The 16,561-nt window shown below is 39.2% G+C and overlaps 1 protein-coding gene across 1 annotated transcript in view; it reads left to right on the top strand.

Moving 5' to 3' along the window:
• The window catches only part of apba1a (amyloid beta (A4) precursor protein-binding, family A, member 1a), a 66,828-nt gene extending 50,267 nt beyond the window's left edge, over positions 1-16,561 (top strand). Inside the window, exons 6-13 of the mRNA XM_030416922.1 lie at positions 888-920; positions 2,606-2,692; positions 3,241-3,426; positions 3,608-3,787; positions 4,101-4,313; positions 7,564-7,683; positions 7,805-7,945; positions 10,267-16,561. Of these exons, the coding sequence (XP_030272782.1) occupies positions 888-920; positions 2,606-2,692; positions 3,241-3,426; positions 3,608-3,787; positions 4,101-4,313; positions 7,564-7,683; positions 7,805-7,945; positions 10,267-10,338 (1,032 nt within the window). The 3' untranslated portion in view covers positions 10,339-16,561. The remainder of the gene's footprint in view (positions 1-887; positions 921-2,605; positions 2,693-3,240; positions 3,427-3,607; positions 3,788-4,100; positions 4,314-7,563; positions 7,684-7,804; positions 7,946-10,266) is intronic.

Consider the following 16,561-nt stretch of genomic DNA (forward strand, 5'->3'; position numbering starts at 1 on the left):
ATGAAAATAATAGGAAATGTAATATTAGAAATCTAATATGAGGTCCTTGTATTACCCATTTCATTTTATATCATAGTACGACAACATTTTTTGAGAGAGAGATGTTTTATAAGTGAACGTGATTTGACCATTGTCAAAATGATGGACATGACCGTAACATCACCTATACTTTTCTGAAGAGGAAAAAGAAGCTCACAGGGGGTGTTACATAAAAAATGCACTCCCAGTACATGTGTCATGAGTGATGAAATGAGCTATAGAGACCAAATCCATATTGTTGTACCAGGCTATAAACATGCGTATTTCTACTGTAAAGTTGGACATTTTAACATGAGGTCTAATGGGGATCGCTTTTATAGGCAGCCTCAAGTGACCATTTGAAGAACTGCAGTTTTGGTACTGCCCCGATGCCACTTGGACATGACACGTATTGTAGAATTGCCATTGTGGAGTGAAGGTGTGAGGCATGTACTAATGTGCAAGTGTCTGTGTTTTGCAGAAGTTTATTCTGGCAATTTGGCTGCTCTTGGATGCTGGAAGTCAGAGTGAATCTGTGCTGCCTGATAGACACAGGTTCATGTTTTGTATGACTGAAATGAAACCAGCAGGTTCACACCATGTTTAACCCAAACCCCGGCTTAAGACATCCACATCGGTTATGATGTTCATGAGACACATATTCACTTCATCCGTACAAACACACCTCTTTAAGGTGAACGATAGAACAAACACAGTGCAAACACAATGGCACTACACTATGAGTATTATGTGATATAGACTGAACAGCCTGTCCCTTCCCCCCTTTTTGTGATCCAGGCAGTCTCTCACTCTCCTGTGCACTGCTCTAACCCATTACTCTCCTGTCTGCTTTATTCCATGCCTGGCAGACGGCCCAGAAATTAGCCCAGAACAAAAAGAAGGTGCAGTACCTACATATCCGTCTCGTCCTCCAAATGCCTAGCACTGCTTCTGTTGTTCCTCTGCTTGGCTCTTTGTGTCTTCCTATGTCTGTCAGTGTATATCACTGTCCTATCCTTTATTACCTCTTCCGTCACTCTGATCAATTGTTGGCATTTTCCTGAATCCAGCAACCAGCTCTGTAGTATCTGAAGCAATGTTCATTGTTTTGGTCCCTCCCCCCTCACCATTTCTTTTTTAGTTCCACATCAGACATTTTGATGCTACTATAATCTGGAACACCATAGTTTTTGTCAAACTGGTTAACAGTTGGCGATAAAGGAATCCTGTTTGCTGGATGCAGGAAACGGCTATAATCGTTCTGACACTGTGAGGCCTAACTGGGTTTGTTGTGTGTGTTTTCTCTGCTGCTGAGACTGTTTGTTGTGATGTATGACTGTACTTAATAATCCAGTTGACTTGTTTGCTAACCTAAGATTCAGGTGATAATGCAATGTCAAATTATCTGTGTGTCTAGCTGTGGGTCTTAGATGTGAAAATACATGTAAAGCCATGCTCTGTGTAATTACTCACTGCAGTTATTTAACATCAATGCTAATGACAGAATGCTAACATGTTCACTGTGATAACATGCTGATGTGATGTAGGTAATGTTTAAGCTAACCCAGCTAACTGGTTCCCTCAACAAAAGGCCAGTGGGAATTCTCAGTTGTATTCTGGATTACTGCTGAAAATGAATGCTTTTGAGACTACCAGAAGTAAAAAGCTAACATTAGGCATCAAATGAGCTACACTGCCAATGTATGACTTTAATGTTACCACCATAAAGCGTTTGACTACACTATACCATACACAATTAACTATTAATTGATCAATCTACAAGTTGTCTTACATGCTAAGAGACACAAAGTACAGCTAAGGCTGATGGGGATATATCTGGCCATTAACCAAAGAGTCAGACAAACTGATCTGACCAGATAATGATGCTAGGCAAAAAGTCGCAGTTTCAAATAGTCCCAATTCGAACAGTGTTATTGTGCATTTTAATCTGACATAAATCTAACATGTGTATAAAAAAGAAATGTCAATTAAATTGACTGTCATTTTAAGAGCTTTTTCCAATGGTGGAAAGTTATTATTATTATAATCAGTGCATTATTATTATTATTATTATTATTATTATTTGTACTTTACCTAAGCACAACATCTTTATACTACATTTTTTACAATTCTTCTCCACCATTACATGTAACTAATCATTATTTACTTGATTTTATATACTGACTCATTATGTTTGATCATTTTCTTATACAATATGATGTGTTCATGGTGATTCAATAACCTTACAGAATAATAACAGTTAAAATTGGTTCCACCTGAACATGTATCAGCATCACAGTAAAATTAATACAATAATACGATTTTATAGTTTCAGTCAGCAACTCGGGTAGAATGGATTTTTATATGAATGCATAATATATTCAGCGTTGATATTGTGCATTAGTTCTCTTCACTCCTGTATAGGAGACATCAAGCTCCAAGTAGCATGACGTTAGCATTTTCTTTTCTTTGGTGGGGGGTGAGCTGCAGCAAAGGGCCACAGGTCAGATTCGAGCCCGGGCAGCTTCATTAATGTGTGTCTTATAGTGCTTTGTGGGGTTGTGTGTGTTTGTGTGTGTGTGAGTAGGCCTCCGAGGGTGAGCCTCAACCCATGACAGAGGTGGATCTCTTCATCTCCACCCAGAGAATCAAAGTGCTCAACGCTGACTCCCAGGTACTCACTCTGACTGACATACAAACACACAGGTGTAGTGCATGTTGGTGTCATCTCAAGGGGACCCTCATATCAACTGCAATTTTAATATTACAAGATCTGTGCCAAAAGAGTTAAAAGTGAGCTCTGCAGTTTGACAAGGGGTTAGGAAATAAAGCAGGCCACACATCTAATGGCTGAATTTGTAAGTAGAAAAACAGCTGCAACATCAATTTAAATCTTCTGTCCATGCACATACTGTGAAATGTGTATCTAGTAAAGATAAGAAGCTCCTGAAATGAATGTTATCCATTACTGTTACAGTTATGTGAGTGGTATGCATAACCTTTCATGGGCTAACAGTTGCTGACTTATACATTAATGGGTGTTCAATGTTCATTTAATTGGGATTCTTTTTTCTTTTTTTTTGCATGAGTCCATACCTTGTTTTGTTCTAACCCTTTCAGGAATATCCTACATATTTGGCTGTTAAAGTTGGTGTATTTGGTTGTTTAGTTTGGTTTCTTACCCCAGCTTTAGATGATAAGTTATAGTTCTCTGACTACCAGGAGACCATGATGGATCATCCTTTGCGGACCATCTCCTACATTGCCGACATAGGCAACATTGTGGTTCTGATGGCCCGCCGCAGGATGCCTCGACCTGACTCTCAGGAGAATGTGGAGGCCTCAGACCCGGGTCAAGATAGCAAGCGCCAGTACAAGATGATTTGCCACGTATTTGAGTCTGAGGATGTGAGTCCAACAGCAGTAATGTACAGTATGTCTTTGCTCTTCATAAGGGTCAAGATGCATACATCCATCTCTGCAATGTTAATTTAGACAGTTCAACCAGCTGTGAAATTGACTACAATTCATTAAAAAGAACTTGAACTTGAGTGGACCAATTTCTCCCCCTGCCTATACTGTCCTCTAGGCCCAGTTGATTGCCCAGTCCATTGGGCAGGCCTTCAGTGTGGCTTATCAGGAATTCTTACGGGCCAATGGCATAAACCCTGAGGACCTGAGCCAGAAGGAATACAGCGACCTGCTCAACACTCAGGACATGTACAATGATGACCTCATCCACTTCTCCAAGTCTGAAAACTGCAAAGATGTCAGTAGGACTCTGTTTGACTGTGAATCATTCAAAAAAATTGGATTAAAGTCTTGTACTGCTTAAAATAAAAACAAGGCATTATCATTTTCTTTACTACAGCTATTTGTTCTTACAGTGTTGCTGCTCAGAACTGCCATATTAAAGTCACATTTACAATGAATCTGTACAATGAAATAACCACTAAAATTACACTGTAATAATTCGATAAGTTTTTACTTTATGATGTGTAGAATTGTTAAACAAAGTGAAAGGCCATATTTGATACAACTTTGAAATGGTTTTGTCTTGTTTCTGCCTGCCTTGACCCCAGGTGTTCATAGAAAAAGCGAAGGGGGAGATTCTGGGTGTGGTCATTGTGGAGAGTGGGTGGGGCTCCATCCTGCCCACTGTTATCATTGCCAGCATGATGCATGCTGGGCCTGCTGAGAGATCTGGCAGACTGAACATAGGAGACCAGATCATGTCCATTAATGGGACCAGCCTAGTGGGACTGCCACTGTCCACCTGCCAGAGCATCATCAAGGTATGTGGATGTCACAGCTGGCTGTGGTTGACTGTACATTGAGCTTGCTTGTGTTTCCACAATACAGAAAACATAACAAACATTATAGGGTATATACAAGCAAAATCTATCAAAAAAGTGACAAAGTGCAATATTATGGAGTCAGTCTCAATATTATTCACAAGTAAATGCAGAGGAATTTGTATCTGTAAAGTTGGATCGGTATCTGTGCCTCTAATTTGCAACTTGTATATCATCATTTTTTCATCAACGTATTATTTTCCAGTGGAAATATATTTGTGAATTTCCAACTATTTTTTCGGATACTTTTGAGACTCTTCTACCATGCTGTTTCACACAAAAACCACAAATGCAGGGCGCAGGTGACTCGTAAAATGTCACTTGACTTCACAAATAACTGCAGAGTGATTTATATCTGTAAATCTGAATCCGTGTCTGCGCCAAACAGATTTGTATCTGTATCTGTGCCATCTAAGTTGTATATAATCATTTGCATATCAATTTAATATTTTTCAGTGTAAATATATTTGTGAATCTCCATCTTTTGCTGTGGATCTTTTTGAGACTGGTTTTCCATGCCGGTTTGGGTCACACAATTCACAACTCGTGTATGTCTTCCAGTAGGTGGCGCTAATGCTAAAGTGCTGCCACTGGTTGCCTGCTTGATGAAGGGGCAGCAGCAGCTTCCATGCTGCTATATTGATAGATGACACAGAACTCCAAGTGTAACACCTGGAGTTCTGTGTCATTTCTTATCCAAGCACTCAGCTCCGACACCATCTCTGCAGCTCGCAGCTCTGCCCTCTCCGGAGGTGCTCAGCTGCAGTCTACTCGTCTTGTCCGCTAACGTTACTTTATGGCTCTGACTGACTTTTCATAATTAATAAAGTGTGAATATAGCAGCATGGAAGCAGCTAGTTAGCTAGCCATGCTGCTGCTGCCCCTTCGTCAAGCAGGCAACCAGTGGCAGCACTTGATTTGGTCTTCTTCTTCTTCTTCTGTTTAGTATAACAGCGTCTACCAATGTTGCATTAGCGCCATCTACTGGAAGACACACACGAGTTGTGAATTGTGTGACCCAAAACAGTGCACAAAAACAGTCTCAAAAAGATCCACAGCAATACTAAATTGATACGCAAATGATGATATACAAGTTAGATGGCACAGATACAGATACAAATCTGTTTGGCGCAGACACGGATTCAAATTTACAGATATAAATCACTCTGCATTTATTTGTGAATTGTGTTTTACGAGACACGAGTCAAGTGACATTTTATGAGTCACCTGCGCCCTGCATTTGTGGTTTTTGTGTGAAACAGCACGGTAGAAGAGTCTCAAAAGTATCCACACAAATAGGTGGAAATTCACAAATATATTTCCACTGAAAAATAATATGTTGATGAACAAATGATGATATACAAGTTGCAAATTAGGGGCACAGATACGGATCCAACTTTACGGATACAAATTACTCTGGCACAGATACGAATCCAGCTTTGCGGATATAAATCCCTCTGCATTTACTTGTGAATGATATTGAGACTGTTCTAGCTTCATACAATACAACGTGAAAACAGAAAATGTAAGCATTGTTTTTCCAAGCCGAAAAATGTGTTTCTTCAACTTTTGTCTACAGAGACCACAACAATCAACAAAGCAGGACAGTTACTGTTCTTGTAGTAGCTTTTCAGCTAGCTAAAAACAAGACTGAACTAGCTTATTGTGGCAAAAATTAAGTTAGGATTGAACATTTGAATGGCGCAAACGCAGTTGATTTCAGTACCTGCTCGGAAAACAGCCAGTTAAAACCAGCCAGTTTGCTTTGTCTTGAAGAAAATTATTCACCGTCTAGTTTTTCGATATTAGGTAGACAGTCCTTATAGAAACTGTGTATTGTCAGCAAAACGAAAATAATAATAATAATAATCTCTCTATAAAAGCAAGGAATCTCTGTCTGTGTGTGTGTGTATGCCTCAAATATCTCTGCGGATCAGGATCAGACTGACCTGAGATTTTCAACATGGCTGCTGCGTGGTTCAAGCGTGTGCGACTTCACATTAGTTTGGACTGCAATGATACCGTTAATAAATTATTTCATAAATGCTTTACAAATTCGCAAGCATTGTCCACCGGAGCCAATCACGGCAGAGCCCACCGCGACCCCCCCACCTTAAGAAACAAGCAGATTTATACCTGCAGCGGCTCGAGGCACGTTTGCTTTGTGTTTGGTGCAGGAAGAAACGGTCAAAACGGTGTATTGAGAGTTGAGAGATTTGTGACATTTAGCGTGTTTGGAGTGTGTAGTTAGTGTGTTATGTAGAGTTTGGTGTAGTGTGTTTAGTGTGTAGTGGAGTCGGGTTTTTGTTTAATGAGTCAAAACAATTAGGAAACTGCTGAATGAGCATTGCCTGCATTTAAATGTAACTTTGTAAATTTGAAAAATGTATGCACATATTTAGCAAACGACAATTTATATTTGCATTATAAGTAATAAAAAATGGTTTGTTAAACATATTTGTGGTTTTCACAGTAAAAAAATCTAACTTTTTCTACTCTTTCTACTGATTTTAGGTCCATTGTGTTAATACAGTTTGTCAAAATGAAAAAATAACTGTACAGTCACACATGTGAGGTTGTGCTGAAAATAATGACACCAAGTAAATAATTTTTAAGGGGAAATATAATGGCAAAATCAAGAATAGTCAAAAACGGCCAATTATACCCTGGAATATCGGATTTCACAACAAACCTAAATATCTCTGACGTCCCACCTTCAAACACAGCCTCATTTGGCCATCCATGAAAAAGCTACTTAACCTCCCACTTTTCTATAGGAATACATTTTTCTTACGGGCACTGCACTAATGATAATAATTACATAACATTCTATGCCAGCAAATTCTATGCTCAGAAGGAGCATCTATCAGGAAAATAAAACAGGACTTAGCACTGACCCTGAGGTACTGCAAAACGGTCATCTGTCAAGACCGTAAGGTGTTGCTTATCATTTATTTTCTATAGAATTGTAGAATAAAAGGGCAACTTGCAATTGGGATGAAAACTTTTAGGGAGAGTAGGACCTGTTTTAGGCCTCTGTAAAAGAGGTTGTGTTTGTTGGTGGGAAGCCAGTGTAGGATCAGCGCTGGCATTTTCTACCAAAACCACCAGTGGCATCTTATCATATGTATGATGATGTAGTGATGTGCACCTCCTGACATTTCACTGTTTATATGCTTTCTTTATGTAGGGTCTGAAAAACCAGTCTCGGATCAAGCTCAACATTGTCAGATGTCCCCCCGTCACCACTGTACTCATCAGACGACCAGACCTGCGCTACCAGCTGGGCTTCAGCGTCCAGAATGGAATTGTCGGTAGCCCTGTGGTTCTGCTCTGATTTTATGTGAAATGATATTTGTTAAATTGCTTAAGCGATATTTGTATCATCATCTGTCATGTCATGTAACAGAATTAAATCGTCTGTTCGACAGATCTGTAGCCTTATGCGTGGGGGCATCGCTGAACGGGGCGGTGTCAGAGTGGGCCACCGCATTATTGAGATAAACAGCCAGAGCGTGGTTGCCACGCCTCATGAAAGAATTGTCCACATCCTGTCCAATGCTGTGGGAGAGGTGAGACGTTGAAATGGATATAGACATAGCGAACACTGAGATCTGGATCAGACTTTTTGAAGTTAATGCATGCAAATTACATGTTTGGATGCTCTTACTAATTTAAGGAACGACAGGAAAATAAGCTGCGGTTATCATATGGATTTGTGCACTGTATGGGTATATGATTTTTAGAGTTATTAGCAGTGAATGCCACAGTTCAGTTACTATGCAGAAGAAGCAGCTTTAAATGTCACCTAAAAACTTAACACCAAGGACTTCAAACTGCAGTTTGCTTGGTTATAAACAGCTGTGGCAGCTACATGGCACCCAAAAGTATATACCAGTTCACCCAGTGTAAGCAGCTCTACACTTAATGCAAACTTTAAGACTACATCCTGACCTCTCTATGTACAATCCAAGGTCAGAAGAGTTCAAAACATGTGTTTGATTGTACTTAGCTTCAGCCATTTTAATTGATGACTCATATTTCATACATCTTAATTTACTGAACGATAAAGGGACACAGTTAACCAGGGTAAATACTGTACTTAAGCATGCACTACGAAGCCAGATGTACAAAAACCCAAGTGCAGGGTAAGGTAACGAAAACAACATCTTGTCTTTTAGAAGAAGAGAGAAATTAGGGATCGTCACATATACACCACTAACAGAACGATCCCCAACAAAATTATTTCCACATTTGAGTAACATTTCATTAAAACTATGATGTCCAGTCCCTACTGGACACCATAGTTTTAATGATACCAAAAGCTCACGGTACAATATAATCTCTGATACAGTATCATGTTTATCGCTATATAAAAACTAAAGTAAGCGGATTGTGAGCCATAGTTTCCCCTCTGGTAAACACACCGCCTGGCTGGAGCAGCTGCAGTGTCTTCTGTCTCTTTAGGCGAAGCAGACAGGGCGGATGGTGGAGAAGCACCTAACAAGTCTAGAGTCACTCTTGAAGCAAAAACCGGCTCCAGAAAATGAGTGAGGAGATCGGAGTGTTACTACTGCTCAAACACTGCAAAAAAAAGTTTGACACCGGAGCATCTGTTTAAAATAATAGTTTAAGTCAAGCATTGAGAACAAAAAAAACAAAGCTAAGCAATCAGAGGTGGAGAAGGGCAGGTCTGTCTTCATGAGTGGTATGCCTGTGCTCTCTGCTGTTCAAACAGAACAATACAATGACAAGGATAATAAGACAAGGATTATACTGATTTCCCTTTTTAGATTCCATGAACTTCACGCCACATGATAAATGGTATAGTCCCACGACAATATTGCAACATTCTGTACATCATTACATCCCTAGTGTCCAGCTGTTTTAGGAAACTACTGAGCCTTTTTATTTTTTCAAACCGAAACTTTTTATTTGTGAGAAATTCAATTCAGTGGGCGTGGGACTGAGTGGCTGAGACAGGGCAGGGAAGTCTGTTCATAGGATTTGTGACCTTGCATTTTAAAGTTGCAGTTTGAGTTTGTAAGAGCTTAGCGGGTAGAGCAGGTTGGCTAGTGATCGGAAGGTCGCTGGTTCAAATCCCCACTCCCCGGGCTGGGCTGAGCTGAACTGCATGTCGAAGTGTCCTTGAGCAAGATACTGAATCCCAAAGGGGAGCTGCAATGAGCTGGCGACTTGTCCAGGGTGTACACACATCTATGTAATGTTTTGCAGAGATATCTACTGAAGTTAGCATGCTAAGCAGCTAGCCTGGGTCTTTCTTTTCTCAATATAGCACCCTAAGCTTACTGCATGGCTAAGTGAGCCAACTGAACTAACTAAGCTAACTAGCTAACAGCAACTATAGTTAGTGGCAGTTAGCGGAAGGGAAATCATTCCCTTTTCTGAACATTTACTAGATGCTTCCAAAAATCCAACCCTATGTCACTGGTGCTTTCACAAGATTTGGTGACAATAAGAAAGAGTAACACCAGCCCATACTTTAAAATCTAAAGAGCAGACTGCCATGAAATTGCCTGCCAAGAGGATTAACATTAACATTTTCCTGAGGTTTCCTACAGCACAATGCTTTAGAAAATCTTTACCGAATTTTCATATCAAGTGCATTATCATTTGTATTGTATTGTAGCGGCCAGATTCAGATTTTGTCAGATTTTATCCACCTCTGTCATTTGCAGATGTCAGTTTGGCTGCTCTACTTTATTGAGAATTGAACAGTATCATGGTGTTACGAAGAGGAGCTAATGACAGTTACTAGTGTTCTGTGGGATGCCTTGGGCTAGCAACACTGACTGTTTGCTTTTGGCACATGATCTTCAGAGACATTTACTTTAATAATTCAGTGAATTTAATGCTTTGTTCTGTTTGTCAGATCCACATGAAGACGATGCCTGCAGCCATGTACCGCCTGCTGACGGCCCAGGAACAGCCTGCTTACATTTAACAAGTCAAAGCCCTGAACTCACAGACCCTTTAAACCTCCTCAACTCAATCAACTGTCGCTCCCCAAGCCGACCCACTCAGCCCAGCACTCATCCTGTACCTTTCTATCCACAGCTGATGGACTGTTGTAAGTTGTTTGCAGTATTGCTCTGTTGCGCAGCCTCATCTTCAAGTGCACAACACAGAACAACATAGAAACCCACATTATCCATCTATACTGATGAAAAGATTGGTTTTTGTACATTGGCTAAAGGTACAATTATGTTTACAAATCATGCATTTTAAGAGGCTAGTAGTGCCTCAAAATCCTCTTAATTTTATTTCTGATGAAAAAAATGGAAACTTCACACACGTTTATTTCTAAGAGATAAAAACTGGAACCTGATTGTGGACTTTGATGGTCCTTGCACAACGCGGAGTTCTCCACAAAAGCGAGTATGTGAATCTTGCTTACAAATGAGTGTGTGAGCACACACCCCCCTCGTCACATTCCACACACGTTTGCTGCATTTCTGAAGAGTCAACGCTGCAGCTCCATTTTGCATGTCACAGTTCTACCAGGAAAGCTTTACAACACTACTGTAGTGGGTTCTTACAGTAGTTGTTGTGTTTCCATTCAGTTTTTTTTAAAGTTTTTTTTTGTATCCTCTGTACATAGCACTAGCAGTAGCTCCAGTCAGCATGTAATATCCTCCATTATATTAATACCCCTCTTACACCACAGACCGGTGTCCAACCAGTGTGTCCAAACATAGAGCTGACTCACATGAGAGCTTGTTACACCAAACCTGATGACCTAAGATGTCCCTGCTTCAAGATGTTTGTCCAAGATGCAGGAATAGAATGTTAGTCACTTGAAGCCTGTCTTTGTCTAAGTACAGTACAGGCTTATAAGTACATGGTATATGGATTTCAGAGAAAGTACAACCACACTTTACCTGTTGTACTGCGCACAAAGGCTTCATGATTTGGCTCCCATAGATATAGGTTCTGTTCATTGCTGGTTAGACAATGTGGATAATTTGAAGGGAACTTTGTGACTATAAAATACCACAAGGTGTTCATTTGCATAGTCAGTTTTCTTACTGGGTTTTGTGGTCTATGCACTGCCCAAAGGATTTACATGAAACACTGCTGGAAGCAAATATAGTAACACTCATACATACAAGGAATACATTTCCACAGCACTATTTCCATGTGAACAAAAGCAGTCATGTCATGCTCACCACTCTGCTGCTCTCACGTGCTTCCACTTAACTGTTTTTTTAATTGGTGTTAACTTACTGTCTTTTTTTACATAAAAAAATCTACTTGGAAAGAGAAATGGAACCCCCTTTTAGCCTCTCTATGGCTTTTAGTGTTTGGTAAAGGAGGTGTTAACTGTTATTAACAGTAGCTGATTGGTGATATAAATAACGATCAAGTAGAACCAGTGAGTGAAATGCAGAGAGCAGCAGAGCCTGAGTGTGGCATGAAATGTTGTACTGATGAATTAGTGCTGTGGAAATGGACACTATACTGAACTTATCAAGACGTCAGGTAAATATGGTGGGATTAAAAATTACAAAAGGAGCTGATGAGAAAACAGTTTCTTATCATATGATCAACCATACTCATAAGATAGGGGAAATAATGATTTAAGTCCTGTCTCTAATATCATGTTAAGGTCTGACTCTCTTCATTCAGGGTAAATAATGGCCACAAACACTGTTTGAGCATTTACAGTGACCAAGAAATCCCAGGTGCAACCATCACAGGTAACACCACTAGTTTTACTCATTAAAGTGTATTAACAGGTCTTTGAGGAGTGCTGCTGCTTATATGGAAAAAGTTGTACAAAGTCTTTCGTGTCTTCAGAAGAAGCTGCCTTTAATCTCCAGTGATGTCACTCTGGGGCTTAGTTGCATTGTAGGTATTGTAGGCCACCAGGTTTTGAAACACAGACTGGACTAGCATTGCACTTCTGTTAATCATACTGTTGGACTCATTATGGACAGCTCAAAAGTAATGATCAAAATTGATGAAGCAGAACCAGAGATATCACCTTTTTATTTCCATGCATTCTTCCTCCTGGTGCCTACATTACCCACAATGCAACTTGTGACTGAGTGACATCACTTGAGGCTTACATTTGAAATAATATATTTTTTATTAATATAAAACTTTTAGAATGAGAGTCACAAAGTGTTGTTCATACATCATATCAAATATTACAGTGGCAAAAACAAAAATAAGTAAAACCTCAATAAAAAAAAGATGAAAGCATGGAGGTGAGGGGTTGAAAGCTGCTTATAGAACTGTTTTGAGGAATGATTTAAAATGGGGTCCTGTTTACACATCTGATCTCTGATCTCAGGCAGGGCATTCCACACTCTGGGCTCTTACAGCAAACGCATCTTCACCTTCAGCTTTGTCTGATGATTTCAGGCAGCACATTTGGCCGTAAGGGGAGAACAGCTCTTAGATATAAGAAGGTGCCAATCCAGACTTAAAGTGCTTTAACATATTTTAAAGACATGGGCAGCCAATGTACAGAAGCTAAAATGGGGTGCTGTGGTCACATTTGTTGGAAGCAGTTAAGAGCCAAGAAATGGGGCATTTTGTTCGAGATGGAGGTGATGGAGGGAATTTTGGGAGAGTCGTGTACGAGGAGTTGCAGTAGTTGAGACAAGATGAGATCAATGTGTGAACATCCTTCTCCAGAACAGAGAATGACTGAAACTATTTCAATTAGGAAATACGTAATTAAAAAAAACTAAATTGGACAATCTTTTTTTTATGTGGATGTCTAGTTTAAGGTCTCAATCAAATAAAACACCAAGAGGCTTTGGTTTACACATGCAGTAGTACCCATGACCTGTAAACACACTTTATTATGTAAAATACACTTACACTTAAAAGTAAAGAAACAGTGAAATGATGTGATGTGTTATTTAACTTTCCATGAATTCAGTATGTGCCAGAGATTTGAATGATCACCAAAGACCTCTTCCATAAACATTCTTATATGTAGCATCATTTGATTCACACATTTGTGATTGGGAATTGTATTACCAGCTCAATATGTCATTTTTGGAATGAATATGATATTAACAGAGTCATTATCAGGAGGAAGGAGGAACATTGAACGTGAATGCAAAATAGATGATCAGAATGAAATGACACTTTTTGAGTTCAGCTGACTTTTTCTCTGCAGTCATTCAGAAGTAATACATGTCACTGATCTGACCATCAAGAAGAATAGAAAAAAAGAGCAGTGGCTCAGAAATATTTACAATAACACAATTTCATGTCCACCAAAGCTCAGCTGTAGGCAGTTTACTTTGCCCTAAACGTCACTTCTCTGTTCCTGCAATGCTAACCGGTCAGGGGTTCAACTCGCAAAAGAAGTGCAGTGGGTTTTAAAATCTGAAACATGATTATTTTTAGGGTCATGTAATAATATTGTGTATTTACACAACAAATAACACAGTAACGTAACTTGTTTTTCAAATTTGAATGGTGCTCATAAAACTGGATGACAACATGACTGTACCTTTAAATGACAGTGTTACTATATGTTTTATCCCATTCTTTGCATTACTTTTGAAGTGCGGAATGATTTTTCTTTTCCCCATCTTTAACAAAATCAGCTCAAATTAACTTGAAACTCAGAGAAATCTGTCACAATGGACATTGTAATCAAGGTCTCCAGTCAAAGTTGGGAAGTAATTTGAAATAAAGCAGCTGCCTCAAAAAAAGGAAGGTTCTGTTGTGTAAAATGTTCAACAATAATGTAGAAGAAACTTAACGGGCTAAAAGAGGACTTGTGGATGTTTGATTATCTACTGTCTTGAGTGGAAGGTAAAAGTGCTGAGATCACACGAGAAGACCTAACATGAGTCTCAAAGACGGAAGCAAAGCAAAGAGGGTTTTTTTTGTTAAGCAAGCACTTCTATTTACCAGGACATCAATTATGAACCTTATAAATACAGTAATACTGTGTCAGTGCTCGAGTTGTCCCTACTGGGCAAGAGTGGAAAGTTATCAAAAGTTGTCTTTCATGCCAATTAATTAACAAGTTGATTGGTAAATGCTAAGAGAGCAGTGGTCAGATAAAAAAAAAAGTTTTATAAAATTGGTGGTTTGTATGCTGTATTACTGCAGTCACAAAAATGATCCTAACCATTGTGCTTCATGTGCTTGTAAACTAAAATATCTACAAATTTCATGTGAACTCAAGTGACAGTTTGTTTGGACCAGAGGAAGATGGGAATAAAAATCCAGAATCTTATTTCATCTAAAGGAGCAATTTGGCTTATATGGTATGGCTTGAATCGTTGTTTTCTTTTGTAACCCTGACCTAACATTATCAACAGAATGTGAACGTGAATGTGGCGTTAACATGATAACCGGCTCGTCCCTGCCCTTCCTGTCTCATATAACAACAGTGAGGTGATAAAAAAGGGGTGACATTCAGATAGCAGCTTGGAGTCGCAGCTATTTTCCCTACTAAACAGAAAAATACAACCATACACCAGTTGAAATCAAGTTTCGTTCTACTACTGAATTAAGAAGAGCTTAAATACCTCTTTGAAATCGACTTAAAACCCAATCTGCTCAAACCTGGTGTAAACAAAATTAAACACACCAACAAAATCTCGGTTTGGTTGAAATAAAAGTCGACAAGTCACTAAGTACACAAACAGTGGCTACATGATTAACTCAACCATGAGCCAATTAGCTAACAGTAGCTAGCTACAGCCAAGGATAGCTAGCAAAGAGCAGCAGTTGTTGGTTACTCTGGTGATATGCTGCAGCCTGGGCTTAAGGGGTAACCTTTGAATTCTGGCCATATTCTACTAATTACACCTTTAAGGCTCAAAATATTCAAGATTATTTTAACAAAGCTTATTCGATAAACTGTAAATGTAAGTGTCCTTAAAAGGAAAAAGGTACAGAACTGTTGTTAAGTGTTTTGTGCCAGACATCAACCAGAATTGATGTTTGCTATTATAATTGAAAGATTATTGTAAAGTTTAACAGTATTTTCCTTTTCTGTTCTCAAGTTTTTATTTGATGAAGCTGGATGCTATCCTTCCTTTTTAAAACTAAACCATTCTGAATAGGGGTTCGCTTCATGGCGTGGACACTTACAATGCAGATTAATGACTCATTTAAAGAAGGCTACTAAATATGGACAGTAAGGGTTTTTTGATGAATCTGTGGAAATGCCTTTCTCCAATTTACTAAAGCATTTGAACTCAACACAATCTCCTCTGACCCCTCCTGTTTCTCTGAGAATGTACCTGTCTAACTTTTTTGGATCTGACAGACTTTTAGTTTCCTATTGGACATTGTGGGCATGACTTGTGTTCTATTTTTACACCCCGAGGCTAGATCACTGTTCTCCTCAACTTGAAAACCCACTCCTTATTCCAAATTTCTGTCCTCATCGATGAAACTCATCTTGGCCTTACTACCACTACTGGACTTTTTACGGTGGTGAAACTGATATTGAGGAGGTTTGGGGCGATGGCAGCCATTTTGGAACTTTTAAGAGGGGCTTCTCTGGAGCCACATGATTCTGCTGTAACGTTACTCACTTCTAGTGTGTGTGGTTTGTGTGATAACAACCAATGTACTCCATGTTAAAAAACGAGCTTAATATATGAAATACACATATAGATTAAATATATAGAAAATTATGTAAAGGTATATACTTCTAATGGTTTTGTGTGTTTGGGTTGGTCTATAGGCACACATCAGTCAATAGAAAGTGAGTGGTGAGTGGAATGTAGGATTGTGTGAAATAACATTCATATGTATGTATGTGTGTATATATATACACACACACAGACACACACACACACACAGCTAGGGCACAAGATGATTTTAGGTGTGTGGTGTTATCCCTCCATGGTCCGTCAGGGATTGTACGCTAACGTGACACATAAAGCTTCCCAAGGAAACACGCACTTGCAGCAGGTGGCAGGCAGCAGGGTTGGCTAACACGTATTTATAAGTGCACTCATTTTGAATGTAACTGAAACATTAACTCTAAATGTGTCAAAAGATTAAAAAAAAAAACATACAAGAAAAATACCATTTCTGTAAAGCAGCAGCAATGTTTATTTATTTGCTAGCTTTTTTTCTGTGATGTTCTAGCTATTGGAGCTACATTCCTGTACCAGAGCCAGAATGTTTGTTACAGTATTTACAACAATAAATGACTTGCAGAAGGA

The sequence above is a fragment of the Sparus aurata genome, chromosome 5 (assembly GCF_900880675.1).
Source record: "Sparus aurata chromosome 5, fSpaAur1.1, whole genome shotgun sequence".
In the NCBI taxonomy this organism is placed as follows: domain Eukaryota; kingdom Metazoa; phylum Chordata; class Actinopteri; order Spariformes; family Sparidae; genus Sparus; species Sparus aurata.